Source organism: Salmo salar, chromosome ssa14, assembly GCF_905237065.1.
Source record: "Salmo salar chromosome ssa14, Ssal_v3.1, whole genome shotgun sequence".
Lineage (NCBI taxonomy): Eukaryota > Metazoa > Chordata > Actinopteri > Salmoniformes > Salmonidae > Salmo > Salmo salar.
Genome location: NC_059455.1, coordinates 82,390,993 through 82,409,623, shown reverse-complemented (window position 1 = coordinate 82,409,623; position 18,631 = coordinate 82,390,993). Strand labels below are relative to the sequence as shown.

Genomic DNA, 18,631 nt, shown 5'->3' with positions numbered 1-18,631 from the left:
TCACATAGCCTGTGTCCTAATACACCTCACATAGTCTGTGTCCTAATACACCTCACATAGTCTGTGTCCCAATACACCTCACATAGTCTGTGTCCTAATACACCTCACATAGTCTGTGTCCTAATACACCTCACATAGTCTGTGTCCTAATACACCTCACATAGTCTGTGTCCTAATACACCTCACATAGTCTGTGTCCTAATACACCTCACATAGCCTGTGTCCTAATACACCTCACATAGCCTGTGTCCTAATACACCTCACATAGTCTGTGTCCTAATACACCTCACATAGGCTGTGTCCTAATACACCTCACATAGTCTGTGTCCTAATACACCTCACATAGTCTGTGTCCTAATACACCTCACATAGTCTGTGTCCTAATACACCTCACATAGTCTGTGTCCTAATACACCTCACATAGTCTGTGTCCTAATACACCTCACATAGCCTGTGTCCTAATACACCTCACATAGTCTGTGTCCTAATACACCTCACATAGTCTGTGTCCTAATACACCTCACATAGTCTGTGTCCTAATACACCTCACATAGTCTGTGTCCTAATACACCTCACATAGCCTGTGTCCTAATACACCTCACATAGCCTGTGTCCCTAATACACCTCACATAGGCTGTGTCCCTAATACACCTCACATAGTCTGTGTCCTAATACACCTCACATAGCCTGTGTCCTAATACACCTCACATAGTCTGTGTCCTAATACACCTCACATAGGCTGTGTCCTAATACACCTCACATAGTCTGTGTCCTAATACACCTCACATAGTCTGTGTCCTAATACACCTCACATAGTCTGTGTCCCAATACACCTCACATAGCCTGTGTCCCAATACACCTCACATAGCCTGTGTCCTAATACACCTCACATAGTCTGTGTCCTAATACACCTCACATAGTCTGTGTCCTAATACACCTCACATAGTCTGTGTCCTAATACACCTCACATAGCCTGTGTCCTAATACACCTCACATAGCCTGTGTCCTAATACACCTCACATAGTCTGTGTCCCAATACACCTCACATAGTCTGTGTCCTAATACACCTCACATAGTCTGTGTCCTAATACACCTCACATAGTCTGTGTCCTAATACACCTCACATAGTCTGTGTCCTAATACACCTCACATAGTCTGTGTCCTAATACACCTCACATAGTCTGTGTCCTAATACACCTCACATAGTCTGTGTCCCAATACACCTCACATAGGCTGTGTCCTAATACACCTCACATAGTCTGTGTCCTAATACACCTCACATAGTCTGTGTCCTAATACACCTCACATAGTCTGTGTCCTAATACACCTCACATAGGCTGTGTCCTAATACACCTCACATAGTCTGTGTCCTAATACACCTCACATAGGCTGTGTCCTAATACACCTCACATAGCCTGTGTCCTAATACACCTCACATAGTCTGTGTCCTAATACACCTCACATAGTCTGTGTCCTAATACACCTCACATAGCCTGTGTCCTAATACACCTCACATAGCCTGTGTCCTAATACACCTCACATAGTCTGTGTCCTAATACACCTCACATAGTCTGTGTCCTAATACACCTCACATAGTCTGTGTCCTAATACACCTCACATAGTCTGTGTCCTAATACACCTCACATAGCCTGTGTCCTAATACACCTCACATAGCCTGTGTCCTAATACACCTCACATAGCCTGTGTCCTAATACACCTCACATAGTCTGTGTCCTAATACACCTCACATAGTCTGTGTCCTAATACACCTCACATAGCCTGTGTCCCAATACACCTCACATAGTCTGTGTCCCAATACACCTCACATAGCCTGTGTCCTAATACACCTCACATAGCCTGTGTCCTAATACACCTCACATAGTCTGTGTCCCAATACACCTCACATAGTCTGTGTCCTAATACACCTCACATAGGCTGTGTCCTAATACACCTCACATAGTCTGTGTCCTAATACACCTCACATAGCCTGTGTCCTAATACACCTCACATAGTCTGTGTCCTAATACACCTCACATAGTCTGTGTCCCAATACACCTCACATAGTCTGTGTCCTAATACACCTCACATAGTCTGTGTCCTAATACACCTCACATAGTCTGTGTCCTAATACACCTCACATAGTCTGTGTCCTAATACACCTCACATAGTCTGTGTCCCAATACACCTCACATAGTCTGTGTCCTAATACACCTCACATAGTCTGTGTCCTAATACACCTCACATAGTCTGTGTCCTAATACACCTCACATAGTCTGTGTCCTAATACACCTCACATAGCCTGTGTCCTAATACACCTCACATAGCCTGTGTCCTAATACACCTCACATAGCCTGTGTCCTAATACACCTCACATAGCCTGTGTCCTAATACACCTCACATAGTCTGTGTCCTAATACACCTCACATAGTCTGTGTCCTAATACACCTCACATAGTCTGTGTCCTAATACACCTCACATAGTCTGTGTCCTAATACACCTCACATAGTCTGTGTCCTAATACACCTCACATAGTCTGTGTCCTAATACACCTCACATAGGCTGTGTCCTAATACACCTCACATAGTCTGTGTCCTAATACACCTCACATAGTCTGTGTCCTAATACACCTCACATAGCCTGTGTCCTAATACACCTCACATAGCCTGTGTCCTAATACACCTCACATAGCCTGTGTCCTAATACACCTCACATAGCCTGTGTCCTAATACACCTCACATAGTCTGTGTCCTAATACACCTCACATAGTCTGTGTCCCAATACACCTCACATAGCCTGTGTCCTAATACACCTCACATAGTCTGTGTCCCAATACACCTCACATAGGCTGTGTCCTAATACACCTCACATAGTCTGTGTCCTAATACACCTCACATAGCCTGTGTCCTAATACACCTCACATAGTCTGTGTCCTAATACACCTCACATAGCCTGTGTCCTAATACACCTCACATAGCCTGTGTCCTAATACACCTCACATAGTCTGTGTCCTAATACACCTCACATAGTCTGTGTCCCAATACACCTCACATAGCCTGTGTCCTAATACACCTCACATAGTCTGTGTCCTAATACACCTCACATAGCCTGTGTCCTAATACACCTCACATAGTCTGTGTCCTAATACACCTCACATAGCCTGTGTCCTAATACACCTCACATAGCCTGTGTCCTAATACACCTCACATAGTCTGTGTCCTAATACACCTCACATAGTCTGTGTCCTAATACACCTCACATAGTCTGTGTCCTAATACACCTCACATAGTCTGTGTCCTAATACACCTCACATAGTCTGTGTCCCAATACACCTCACATAGTCTGTGTCCTAATACACCTCACATAGTCTGTGTCCTAATACACCTCACATAGGCTGTGTCCTAATACACCTCACATAGTCTGTGTCCTAATACACCTCACATAGTCTGTGTCCTAATACACCTCACATAGTCTGTGTCCTAATACACCTCACATAGTCTGTGTCCTAATACACCTCACATAGCCTGTGTCCTAATACACCTCACATAGTCTGTGTCCTAATACACCTCACATAGTCTGTGTCCCAATACACCTCACATAGTCTGTGTCCTAATACACCTCACATAGCCTGTGTCCTAATACACCTCACATAGTCTGTGTCCCAATACACCTCACATAGTCTGTGTCCTAATACACCTCACATAGTCTGTGTCCTAATACACCTCACATAGCCTGTGTCCTAATACACCTCACATAGTCTGTGTCCTAATACACCTCACATAGTCTGTGTCCTAATACACCTCACATAGCCTGTGTCCTAATACACCTCACATAGCCTGTGTCCTAATACACCTCACATAGTCTGTGTCCTAATACACCTCACATAGGCTGTGTCCTAATACACCTCACATAGTCTGTGTCCTAATACACCTCACATAGTCTGTGTCCTTATACACCTCACATAGTCTGTGTCCTAATACACCTCACATAGCCTGTGTCCTAATACACCTCACATAGCCTGTGTCCTAATACACCTCACATAGGCTGTGTCCCAATACACCTCACATAGTCTGTGTCCCAATACACCTCACATAGCCTGTGTCCTAATACACCTCACATAGTCTGTGTCCTAATACACCTCACATAGCCTGTGTCCTAATACACCTCACATAGTCTGTGTCCTAATACACCTCACATAGTCTGTGTCCTAATACACCTCACATAGTCTGTGTCCCAATACACCTCACATAGTCTGTGTCCCAATACACCTCACATAGTCTGTGTCCTAATACACCTCACATAGTCTGTGTCCTAATACACCTCACATAGTCTGTGTCCTAATACACCTCACATAGCCTGTGTCCTAATACACCTCACATAGCCTGTGTCCCTATACACCTCACATAGGCTGTGTCCCTATACACCTCACATAGTCTGTGTCCTAATACACCTCACATAGTCTGTGTCCTAATACACCTCACATAGTCTGTGTCCCAATACACCTCACATAGCCTGTGTCCTAATACACCTCACATAGTCTGTGTCCTAATACACCTCACATAGCCTGTGTCCCAATACACCTCACATAGTCTGTGTCCCAATACACCTCACATAGTCTGTGTCCTAATACACCTCACATAGCCTGTGTCCCAATACACCTCACATAGTCTGTGTCCCAATACACCTCACATAGCCTGTGTCCTAATACACCTCACATAGTCTGTGTCCCAATACACCTCACATAGTCTGTGTCCTAATACACCTCACATAGTCTGTGTCCTAATACACCTCACATAGTCTGTGTCCTAATACACCTCACATAGCCTGTGTCCTAATACACCTCACATAGTCTGTGTCCTAATACACCTCACATAGTCTGTGTCCTAATACACCTCACATAGCCTGTGTCCTAATACACCTCACATAGCCTGTGTCCTAATACACCTCACATAGCCTGTGTCCCAATACACCTCACATAGTCTGTGTCCCAATACACCTCACATAGTCTGTGTCCTAATACACCTCACATAGTCTGTGTCCTAATACACCTCACATAGTCTGTGTCCCAATACACCTCACATAGCCTGTGTCCTAATACACCTCACATAGCCTGTGTCCTAATACACCTCACATAGCCTGTGTCCCAATACACCTCACATAGCCTGTGTCCCAATACACCTCACATAGTCTGTGTCCCAATACACCTCACATAGCCTGTGTCCTAATACACCTCACATAGTCTGTGTCCTAATACACCTCACATAGTCTGTGTCCTAATACACCTCACATAGTCTGTGTCCTAATACACCTCACATAGTCTGTGTCCCAATACACCTCACATAGCCTGTGTCCTAATACACCTCACATAGTCTGTGTCCTAATACACCTCACATAGTCTGTGTCCTAATACACCTCACATAGTCTGTGTCCTAATACACCTCACATAGTCTGTGTCCTAATACACCTCACATAGTCTGTGTCCTAATACACCTCACATAGTCTGTGTCCTAATACACCTCACATAGCCTGTGTCCTAATACACCTCACATAGTCTGTGTCCTAATACACCTCACATAGGCTGTGTCCTAATACACCTCACATAGTCTGTGTCCTAATACACCTCACATAGCCTGTGTCCTAATACACCTCACATAGTCTGTGTCCTAATACACCTCACATAGTCTGTGTCCTAATACACCTCACATAGTCTGTGTCCTAATACACCTCACATAGTCTGTGTCCCAATACACCTCACATAGCCTGTGTCCTAATACACCTCACATAGTCTATGTCCTAATACACCTCACATAGTCTGTGTCCTAATACACCTCACATAGCCTGTGTCCTAATACACCTCACATAGTCTGTGTCCTAATACACCTCACATAGCCTGTGTCCTAATACACCTCACATAGGCTGTGTCCTAATACACCTCACATAGTCTGTGTCCTAATACACCTCACATAGTCTGTGTCCTAATACACCTCACATAGCCTGTGTCCTAATACACCTCACATAGCCTGTGTCCTAATACACCTCACATAGCCTGTGTCCTAATACACCTCACATAGTCTGTGTCCCAATACACCTCACATAGTCTGTGTCCTAATACACCTCACATAGCCTGTGTCCTAATACACCTCACATAGTCTGTGTCCTAATACACCTCACATAGTCTGTGTCCTAATACACCTCACATAGTCTGTGTCCTAATACACCTCACATAGTCTGTGTCCCAATACACCTCACATAGCCTGTGTCCTAATACACCTCACATAGTCTGTGTCCTAATACACCTCACATAGTCTGTGTCCTAATACACCTCACATAGTCTGTGTCCTAATACACCTCACATAGCCTGTGTCCTAATACACCTCACATAGTCTGTGTCCCAATACACCTCACATAGTCTGTGTCCCAATACACCTCACATAGCCTGTGTCCTAATACACCTCACATAGTCTGTGTCCTAATACACCTCACATAGTCTGTGTCCTAATACACCTCACATAGTCTGTGTCCTAATACACCTCACATAGTCTGTGTCCTAATACACCTCACATAGTCTGTGTCCTAATACACCTCACATAGTCTGTGTCCTAATACACCTCACATAGTCTGTGTCCTAATACACCTCACATAGTCTGTGTCCCAATACACCTCACATAGCCTGTGTCCTAATACACCTCACATAGTCTGTGTCCTAATACACCTCACATAGTCTGTGTCCTAATACACCTCACATAGTCTGTGTCCTAATACACCTCACATAGTCTGTGTCCTAATACACCTCACATAGCCTGTGTCCTAATACACCTCACATAGTCTGTGTCCCAATACACCTCACATAGTCTGTGTCCCAATACACCTCACATAGCCTGTGTCCTAATACACCTCACATAGTCTGTGTCCTAATACACCTCACATAGGCTGTGTCCTAATACACCTCACATAGTCTGTGTCCTAATACACCTCACATAGTCTGTGTCCTAATACACCTCACATAGTCTGTGTCCTAATACACCTCACATAGTCTGTGTCCTAATACACCTCACATAGTCTGTGTCCTAATACACCTCACATAGTCTGTGTCCTAATACACCTCACATAGTCTGTGTCCTAATACACCTCACATAGCCTGTGTCCTAATACACCTCACATAGGCTGTGTCCTAATACACCTCACATAGTCTGTGTCCTAATACACCTCACATAGGCTGTGTCCTAATACACCTCACATAGTCTGTGTCCTAATACACCTCACATAGTCTGTGTCCTAATACACCTCACATAGTCTGTGTCCTAATACACCTCACATAGCCTGTGTCCTAATACACCTCACATAGCCTGTGTCCTAATACACCTCACATAGTCTGTGTCCTAATACACCTCACATAGGCTGTGTCCTAATACACCTCACATAGCCTGTGTCCTAATACACCTCACATAGTCTGTGTCCTAATACACCTCACATAGTCTGTGTCCTAATACACCTCACATAGTCTGTGTCCTAATACACCTCACATAGTCTGTGTCCTAATACACCTCACATAGTCTGTGTCCCAATACACCTCACATAGTCTGTGTCCCAATACACCTCACATAGCCTGTGTCCTAATACACCTCACATAGCCTGTGTCCTAATACACCTCACATAGTCTGTGTCCTAATACACCTCACATAGTCTGTGTCCCAATACACCTCACATAGTCTGTGTCCTAATACACCTCACATAGCCTGTGTCCTAATACACCTCACATAGTCTGTGTCCTAATACACCTCACATAGTCTGTGTCCCAATACACCTCACATAGTCTGTGTCCTAATACACCTCACATAGTCTGTGTCCTAATACACCTCACATAGCCTGTGTCCTAATACACCTCACATAGTCTGTGTCCTAATACACCTCACATAGTCTGTGTCCTAATACACCTCACATAGTCTGTGTCCTAATACACCTCACATAGCCTGTGTCCTAATACACCTCACATAGCCTGTGTCCCTATACACCTCACATAGGCTGTGTCCCAATACACCTCACATAGTCTGTGTCCTAATACACCTCACATAGTCTGTGTCCTAATACACCTCACATAGTCTGTGTCCCAATACACCTCACATAGCCTGTGTCCTAATACACCTCACATAGCCTGTGTCCTAATACACCTCACATAGCCTGTGTCCCAATACACCTCACATAGTCTGTGTCCCAATACACCTCACATAGTCTGTGTCCTAATACACCTCACATAGTCTGTGTCCTAATACACCTCACATAGTCTGTGTCCTAATACACCTCACATAGTCTGTGTCCTAATACACCTCACATAGTCTGTGTCCTAATACACCTCACATAGTCTGTGTCCTAATACACCTCACATAGTCTGTGTCCTAATACACCTCACATAGTCTGTGTCCTAATACACCTCACATAGTCTGTGTCCTAATACACCTCACATAGTCTGTGTCCCAATACACCTCACATAGCCTGTGTCCTAATACACCTCACATAGTCTGTGTCCTAATACACCTCACATAGTCTGTGTCCTAATACACCTCACATAGTCTGTGTCCTAATACACCTCACATAGTCTGTGTCCCAATACACCTCACATAGTCTGTGTCCTAATACACCTCACATAGTCTGTGTCCTAATACACCTCACATAGCCTGTGTCCTAATACACCTCACATAGTCTGTGTCCTAATACACCTCACATAGTCTGTGTCCTAATACACCTCACATAGTCTGTGTCCTAATACACCTCACATAGTCTGTGTCCTAATACACCTCACATAGTCTGTGTCCTAATACACCTCACATAGCCTGTGTCCTAATACACCTCACATAGTCTGTGTCCTAATACACCTCACATAGTCTGTGTCCTAATACACCTCACATAGGCTGTGTCCTAATACACCTCACATAGTCTGTGTCCTAATACACCTCACATAGTCTGTGTCCTAATACACCTCACATAGTCTGTGTCCTAATACACCTCACATAGGCTGTGTCCTAATACACCTCACATAGCCTGTGTCCTAATACACCTCACATAGCCTGTGTCCTAATACACCTCACATAGTCTATGTCCTAATACACCTCACATAGTCTGTGTCCTAATACACCTCACATAGTCTGTGTCCTAATACACCTCACATAGTCTGTGTCCCAATACACCTCACATAGCCTGTGTCCTAATACACCTCACATAGCCTGTGTCCTAATACACCTCACATAGCCTGTGTCCTAATACACCTCACATAGTCTGTGTCCCAATACACCTCACATAGCCTGTGTCCTAATACACCTCACATAGCCTGTGTCCTAATACACCTCACATAGTCTGTGTCCTAATACACCTCACATAGTCTGTGTCCTAATACACCTCACATAGCCTGTGTCCTAATACACCTCACATAGTCTGTGTCCCAATACACCTCACATAGCCTGTGTCCTAATACACCTCACATAGTCTGTGTCCTAATACACCTCACATAGTCTGTGTCCTAATACACCTCACATAGTCTGTGTCCTAATACACCTCACATAGTCTGTGTCCCAATACACCTCACATAGCCTGTGTCCTAATACACCTCACATAGTCTGTGTCCCAATACACCTCACATAGCCTGTGTCCTAATACACCTCACATAGTCTGTGTCCTAATACACCTCACATAGGCTGTGTCCTAATACACCTCACATAGTCTGTGTCCTAATACACCTCACATAGGCTGTGTCCTAATACACCTCACATAGTCTGTGTCCTAATACACCTCACATAGTCTGTGTCCTAATACACCTCACATAGTCTGTGTCCTAATACACCTCACATAGCCTGTGTCCTAATACACCTCACATAGCCTGTGTCCCTATACACCTCACATAGGCTGTGTCCCAATACACCTCACATAGTCTGTGTGGTACTCTATTCCCCCAGGTGCTCTGGTCAAAAGAAGTGCACTATATGGGGGATAGGGTGCCATTTGGGACGCATATATTACCTCTACTTCCTCACTCTGACAGGTGAATTAATTCAGCAGGAAATGAATAACTGTTCAAACACACTATTGGGGAATTATGCCGATATTGCAGGAACCATGGCCTGCTAGATTTTAGCAGGACTCTGTCAGTCATGACTGGGCATGCAGGGTCGAGAGTGTTTCATGAGTAACTTAGTACACAAAATGATAATCAATAATTGGAAATTGTTAGGAAATATTATGGCTGATTGATAATGCTAGATAATACATTTAGAGGTGAAGAGCAGAACTGAGTTAATATTCAAACTAATAATGCATGATTATGAATGATCATGAATCACTAACACAGATGATAATGAATGAATGATGATATCTCTAAAGTAATGAACTTATTGCTGATGGACCACCCAATATTGCCTGACCTTATACCTAAGCAGCCAGGGCAGGGTCCCCAAAAGCATCTTTAGGTGAAGTTCATTGTTAGAGCCTTCGTGGGAACATCGTTAAATCTCTGAGCTGTTTCCAAAACCATTGTTACTGAAGTTGCACTTGAAAAGGCTTGATAATTAACGACTGCCTCAGACCACTAGTAGAACAGCTAAGTGCGTCGCTAGATGCTTTTTTTTGCCCTTCCGCGTCACTTTATACACAGATCTCTACTAAACACAAAATCAAGATGTTTACAAATGCAAAGTTGCCAAAGTCTAGGCAATTGTTACAAACAAGCAAAGGATATAGGATGCTTCAAATGAAAACCGAGATGACTGTATTAACAGATACATACAGTAAAGGCTACATAGACCTATATATTTTAATCATATTGAATCAGTTTCTTGTTCATTCAATTGAGTTTTATTATTTAGCTATTTGTACGCTGGTGTTTGTAATTTTTGCCTCAATATATTTCATGATGTGTAACAACATGTGCGCAATGATGTTTTAAATCTTGATTTAGTGCATTATTATTGGTAAAGCATTAGAATAAGCCGCCTCAATATTTGTAGCCGTAGATGATATCTCTTAGGAGCTGATCCGTCGTCTGTATTGTGGAATAATTCTAATGTTAAGGTAAGATTTGAAAGGGAGAACGCTGATCCGAAGAGCAGCGCTGTCTTCAGTATCGACACATGCATCAACGACTCACTTAGCAAACGTTGTCTCTGCGTGGTGTTTTGGGAAACGCATGCTTCATCTTCGGCCGTTGTAGGAATGAGGCATCGTTAAAACACTCGTAAGCCTACAGTACCAGTCAAAAGTTTGGACACACCTACTCATTCAAGGGTTTTTCTTTATTTTGACTATTTTCTACATTGTAGATAAAAGTGAAGACATCAAAACTATGAAATATCACATGGAATCATGAAGTAACCAAGATAGTGTTAAACAAATAAAAATATATTTTATATTTGAGATTCTTCAAAGTAGCCACCCTTTGCTTTGATGACAGCTTTACACACTCTTGGCATTCTCTCAAACAGCTTCATGAAGTTCCCACATATGCTGAGCACTTGTTGGCTGCTTATCCTTCAGTCTGCGCCTCAACTCATCCCAAACCATCTCAATTGGGTTGAGGTCGGGTGATTGTGGAGGCCAGATCATCTGATGCAGCACTCCATCACTCTCCTTGGTCAAATAGCCCTTACACAGCCTGGAGGTGTGTTTTGGGTCATTGTCCCACTAAGCTCAAACTAGATGGGATTGCGTATCGCTGCTGAAAGCTGTTGTAGCCATGCTAGTTAAGTGTGCCTTGAATTCTAAATATACTGCTCAAAAAAATAAAGGGAACACTTAAACAACACATCCTAGATCTGAATGAAAGAAATCATCTTATTAAATACTTTTTTCTTTACATAGTTGAATGTACTGACAACAAAATCACACAAAAATAATCTATGGAAATCCAAATTATCAACCCATGGAGGTCTGGATTTGGAGTCACACTCAAAATTAAAGTGGAAAACCACACTACAGGCTGATCCAACTTTGATGTAATGTCCTTAAAACAAGTCAAAATGAGGCTCAGTAGTGTGTGTGGCCTCCACGTGCCTGTATGACCTCCATACAACACCTGGGCATGTTCCTGATGAGGTGGCGGATGGTCTCCTGAGGGATCTCCTCCCAGACCTGGACTAAAGCATCCGCCAACTCCTGGACAGTCTGTGGTGCAACGTGGCGTTGGTGGATGGAGCGAGACATGATGTGCCAGATGTGCTCAATTGGATTCAGGTCTGGGGAACGGGCGGGCCAGTCCATAGCATCAATGCCTTCCTCTTGCAGGAACTGCTGACACACTCCAGCCACATGAGGTCTAGCATTGTCTTGCATTAGGAGGAACCCATGGCCAACCGCACCAGCATATGGTCTCACAAGGGGACTGAGGATCTCATCTCGGTACCTAATGGCAGTCAGGCTACCTCTGGCGAGCACATGGAGGGCTGTGCGGCCCCCCAAAGAAATGCCACCCCACACCATGACTGACCCACCGCCAAACCGGTCATGCTGGAGGATGTTGCAGGCAGCAGAACGTTCTCCACGGCGTCTCCAGACTCTGTCACTTCTGTCACGTGCTCAGTGTGAACCTGCTTTCATCTGTGAAGAGCACAGGGCGCCAGTGGCGAATTTGCCAATCTTGGTGTTCTCTGGCAAATGCCAAACGTCCTGCACGGTGTTGGGCTGTAAGCACAACCCCCCACCTGTGGACGTCGGGCCCTCATACCACCCTCATGGAGTCTGTTTCTGACCGTTTGAGCAGACACATGCACATTTGTGGCCTGCTGGAGGTCATTTTGCAGGGCTCTGGCAGTGCTTCTCCTGCTCCTCCTTGCACAAAGGCGGAGGTAGCGGTCCTGCTGCTGGGTTGTTGCCCTCCTACGGCCTCCTCCACGTCTCCTGATGTACTGGCCTGTCTCCTGGTAGCGCCTCCATGCTCTGGACACTACGCTGACAGACACAGCAAACCTTCTTGCCACAGCTCGCATTGATGTGCCATCTTGGATGAGCTGCACTACCTGAGCCACTTGTGTGGGTTGTAGACTCCGTCTCATGCTACCACTAGAGTGAAAGCACCGCCAGCATTCAAAAGTGACCAAAACATCAGCCAGGAAGCATAGGAACTGAGAAGTGGTCTGTGGTCCCCACCTGCAGAACCACTCCTTTATTGGGGGTGTCTTGCTAATTGCCTATAATTTCCACCTGTTGTCTATTCCATTTGCACAACAGCTTGTGAAATGTATTGTCTATCAGTGTTGGTTCCTAAGTGGACAGTTTAATTTCACAGAAGTGTGATTTACTTGGAGTTACATTGTGTTGTTTAAGTGTTCCCTTTATTTTTTTGAGCAGTGTACATCACTGACAGTGTCACCAGCAAAGCACCACCACAACATCACACCTCCTCCTCCATGCTTCACGGTGGGAACCACACATGCGGAAATCATCCGCTCACCTACTCTGTCTCTCACAAAGACACATAGCCTGTGTCCCAATACACCTCACATAGTCTGTGTCCTAATACACCTCACATAGTCTGTGTCCTAATACACCTCACATAGTCTGTGTCCCAATACACCTCACATAGTCTGTGTCCCAATACACCTCACATAGCCTGTGTCCTAATACACCTCACATAGCCTGTGTCCTAATACACCTCACATAGCCTGTGTCCTAATACACCTCACATAGCCTGTGTCCCAATACACCTCACATAGGCTGTGTCCTAATACACCTCACATAGCCTGTGTCCCAATACACCTCACATAGTCTGTGTCCTAATACACCTCACATAGTCTGTGTCTCCTCCTCCATGCTTCACGGTGGGAACCACACATGCGGAAATCATCCGCTCACCTACTCTGTCTCTCACAAAGACACAATGGTCTAATGTCCATTGCTCGTGTTTCTTGGCCCAAGCAAGTCTCTTCGTATTGGTGTCCTTTAGTAATGGTTTCTTTGCAGCAATTTGACAATGAAGGCCTGATTCACACAGTCTCCACTGAACAGTTAAGGTTGAGCTGTGTCTGTTACTTGAACTCTGTGAAGCATTTATTTGGGCTGCAATCTGAACCTATTCTCTGCAGCAGAGATAACTCTGGGTCTTCCTTTCCTGTGGCGGTCCTCATGAGAGCCAGTTTCATCATAGCGCTTGATGGTTTTTGCGACTGCATTTGAAGAAAGTTTTTGAAATGTTCAAGATTGACTGACCTTCATGTCTTAAAATAATGATGGACTGTCGTTTCTCTTTACTTATTTGAACTGTTCTTGCCATAATATGGACTCGGTCTTTTACCAAATAGGGCCATCTTCTGTATACCACCCCTACCTTGTCACAACACAACTGATTGGCTTAAATGCATTATGAAGGAAAGAAATTCCACAAATTGACTTTTCACCAGGCACACCTGTTAACTGAAATGCATTCCAGGTGACTACTGATGAAGCTGGTTGAGAGAATGCCAAGAGTGTGCAACGCTGTCACAGGTTGGCTACTTTGAAGAATTTCCAATATAAAATATGTATTGATTTGTTTAACACTTTTTTTGGTTACTACATAATTCCATATGTGTTATTTCATAGTTTTGAAGTCTTCACTATTATTCTACAATGTAGAAAATATTCAAAATAAAGAAAAACCCTGGAATGAGTAGGTATGTCCAAACTTTTGGCTGGTACTGTATGTTCCATCACTATCGGGAAACTGAGTCCTACTTTGTTCAGTACTTTCGGATTATTAACTATTAACTAATAAGGGATCCGTTATCTTTCTTTCTTTCTTCAGGAGCAGAGCACCATAGCCAAGCTGGGTTTAGAGCTGCGTCTGCTGACTTCAGACGTGGACACAGAGGTGGAGAAGTGGGAGGACCAGGAGCATGACATCGTTCGCCAGGGCCAGAGCTTGTCCAGCATGGCCTACTCCATGCACCTCTTCACCAGGTAGACCGTCTGTCTGTCTGTCTGTCTGTCTGTCTGTCTGTCTGTCTGTCTGTCTGTCTGTCTGTCTGTCTGTCTGTCTGTCTGTCTGTCTGTCTGTCTGTCTGTCTGTCTGTCTGTCTGTCTGTCTGTCTGTCTGTCTGTCTGTCTGTCTGTCTGTCTGTCTGTCTGTCTGTCTGGTCTGGTCTGGTCTGGTCTGGTCTGGTCTGGTCTGTCTGGTTGCTTTTGTGTGACAGAAGATTGCAACTCTTTTTACCGCAAGGTACTTTGCACCAGCCAGGTATTGACCACTAGCCAGGTATTGACCACCATCCAGGTATTGACCACTAGCCAGGTATTGACCACCTCTGTATGGATATTGAAGTAGAGGACACAGATGCCATCACAAATCTTGTTGATATGATGTGCATAGTCAATATACATTACATGGCCAAAAGTATGTGGATTTAGCTATTTCAGCCAGACCCGTTCAGACAGGTGTATAAAATCAAGCACATAGCCATGCGATCTCCATAGACAAACATTTGCCGTAGATTTTCCCGTACTGAAGAGCTCAGTGGCTTTCAACTTGGCACCGTCATAGGACGCCACCATTCCAACAAGTCAGTTAGTCAAATACTGTATGTGCCCTGCTAGAGCTGCCCCGGTCAACTGTACAGTAAGTGCTGTTATTGTGAAGTGGAAACGTCTAGGAGCAACAACGTCTAGGATCAACAACGGCTCACAGAACGGGACTGCCGAGTGCGTAGCGCGTAAAAATCGTCTGTTCTCGGTTGCAACACTCACTACCGAGTTCCGAACAGCCTCTGGAAGCAACGTCAGCACAATAACTGTTCGTTGGGAACTTCATGAAATGGGTTTCCATGGCCGAACAGCTGCATACAAGCCTAAGATCACCATGCGCAATGCCAAGCGTCGGCTGGAGTGATGTAAAACTCGGCGCCATTGGACTCTGGAGCTGTGAAAACGCGTTCTCTTGGAGTGATGAATCACACTTCACCATCTGGAAGTCCGATGGACGAATCTGGGTTTGGCGGATGCAAGGAAAATGCTACCTGCCCCAATGCATAGTGGCAACTGTTAAGTGTTGTTGGAGGAGGAATAATGGTCTGGGGCAGTCATGGTTCGGGCTATGGGTGACAATGCCCCCGTGCACAAAGTGAGGTCCATACAGAAATGGTTTGTTGAGATCGGTATGGAAGAACTTGACTGGCCTGCACACAACTACATCGAACACCTTTGGGATGGATTGGAACGCCGACCTGAGCCAGTCCTAATCGCCCAACCTCACTAATGCTCTTGTTGCTAAATGGAAGTCCCCGCAGCAATGTTCCAACATCTAGTGGAAAGCCTTCCCAGAAGAGTAGAGGCTGTTATAGCAGCAAAGGGGGGGACCAACTCCATATTAATGACATGATTTTGGAATGAGATGTTCGACGAGCAGGTATCCACATACCTTTTGGCCATGTAGTGTGCTTCATCAGTTGTTATCATCAGTTAATATATAATTCACTCTGTTCCATTTTTTGTTCATTTCCTGTATCGATTGTGTAGGGGGGAGGGCCTACTGAAGACAACCACGGATCTTTTCCATCAGGCTGAGGTAAAGTACTGTACATGCCCCCTGTCCTCCACTCCACTCATCCCTCTCCTCTCCCTTCATCCTCGTCTACTTCGTACAGGGCTTTAATTGAATCTGTCCCAGGTGCCATTAAGGACAACCACGTCCCTGGGAGAAGACAGAATCAATACTGTATTAAAAGGCCCAAGACAATAATTTGTCTGTGGTAACCAGAGGATGAATAGAGGAGCAGAGTGCCCCGGCCTGCGCTTAATATAGAGAGGGAGCGGGAGAGGGAGAGAGGCAGAGAGAGAGGCAGAGGGAGAGAGGCAGAGAGATAGAGGCAGAGAGAGAGAGAGAGAGAGAGGCAGAGAGAGAGAGAGAGAGAGAGAGAGAGAGGCAGAGAGAGAGAGAGAGAGGCAGAGAGAGAGAGAGAGAGAGGCAGAGAGAGAGAGAGAGAGGCAGAGAGAGAGAGAGAGAGGCAGAGAGAGAGAGGCAGAGAGAGAGGCAGAGAGAGAGAGAGAGAGGCAGAGAGAGAGAGAGGGAGGCAGAGAGAGAGAGGGAGGCAGAGAGAGAGAGAGAGAGAGAGAGGCAGAGAGAGAGAGAGGCAGAGAGAGAGAGAGAGATCATAGAGACGCAACTATACTTTATATAACTTTACCTTTTCACACAGCAAAATGTAACCTGCAATTATCGTAATTGGCTGCTCACTGATTGGCTGATTGAAATGCACCTTTTGAATTTGAAAACCTACAGTGTGTTCTGGTCTTGTTCACATCCTACCGGCTACTTACCATGCAGCCATTGAGTTTAATTGACAATACTTGGCTGATAGATTTGCCAGACCAGTGTTCAGAATGTTCTGCCAGTGAAGTGAGTCATGCTTTTTGACTTCTCGTTCTCTTTTTCTCTCTTTCTCTTTCTGCAGGTGCTTTCTGAGGAGGGACTCCAGCTGTGTTCTTCACTACACACTTTCTCCACCCAGGTACACATACACGTACGCAACCACACAAAAAACACACAGGAGACAGCTTCTACCCCTAAGCCATAAGACTGCTAAATAGCCAGACAGCTAAATAGTCAATTAATGGTACCCGAACTGCACTGACTCTATCTTGCATTGCCCCTACGCACTCTCACTAGACTTTATATACACACTGTATACACACTTAGTCACACACTACATTGACACGCCCACACAAAACCCACACACATTCACATACACTACATACGGACACACACACGAACACAACACAAACACACATTCTTACACATTACACACACACATGCACACACTCACTTTTAGACTTGTCATTTGCTGCTGCTACTCTGTTCTTCATTGTATTCCTATTATTATCTATCCTGATGCCTAGTCCCTTTACCCTGCCTTTATGTACATATCTACCTCAAATACCTTATTATTATCTATCCTGATACCTAGTCCCTTTACCCTGCCTTTATGTACATATCTACAGTACCTTATTATTATCTATCCTGATACCTAGTCACTTTACCCTGCCTTTATGTACATATCTACCTCAAATACCTTATTATTATCTATCCTGATACCTAGTCCCTTTACCCTGCCTTTATGTACATATCTACCTCAAGTACCTTATTATTATCTATCCTGATGCCTAGTCCCTTTACCCTGCCTTTATGTACATATCTACAGTACCTTATTATTATCTATCCTGATGCCTAGTCCCTTTACCCTGCCTTTATGTACATATCTACCTCAAATACCTTATTATTATCTATCCTGATGCCTAGTCCCTTTACCCTGCCTTTATGTACATATCTACCTCAAATACCTTATTATTATCTATCCTGATGCCTAGTCCCTTTACCCTGCCTTTATGTACATATCTACCTCAAATACCTTATTATTATCTATCCTGATACCTAGTCCCTTTACCCTGCCTTTATGTACATATCTACAGTACCTTATTATTATCTATCCTGATGCCTAGTCCCTTTACCCTGCCTTTATGTACATATCTACCTCAAATACCTTATTATTATCTATCCTGATGCCTAGTCACTTTACCCTGCCTTTATGTACATATCTACCTCAAATACCTTATTATTATCTATCCTGATGCCTAGTCACTTTACCCTGCCTTCATGTACATATCTACCTCAAATACCTTATTATTATCT

At 44.3% G+C, this 18,631-nt stretch overlaps 1 protein-coding gene across 6 annotated transcripts in view; it reads left to right on the top strand.

The window, feature by feature from the left end:
* ctnnal1 (catenin (cadherin-associated protein), alpha-like 1) overlaps nt 1–18,631 on the top strand; it is a 210,182-nt gene that overhangs the window by 164,528 nt on the left and 27,023 nt on the right. For all 6 annotated transcript variants that reach the window (XM_014142798.2, XM_014142794.2, XM_014142797.2 and 3 more), the window contains exons 14-16: nt 14,756–14,910; nt 16,462–16,510; nt 17,397–17,453. In XM_014142798.2, coding sequence (XP_013998273.2) covers nt 14,756–14,910; nt 16,462–16,510; nt 17,397–17,453 — 261 coding nt within the window. The remainder of the gene's footprint in view (nt 1–14,755; nt 14,911–16,461; nt 16,511–17,396; nt 17,454–18,631) is intronic.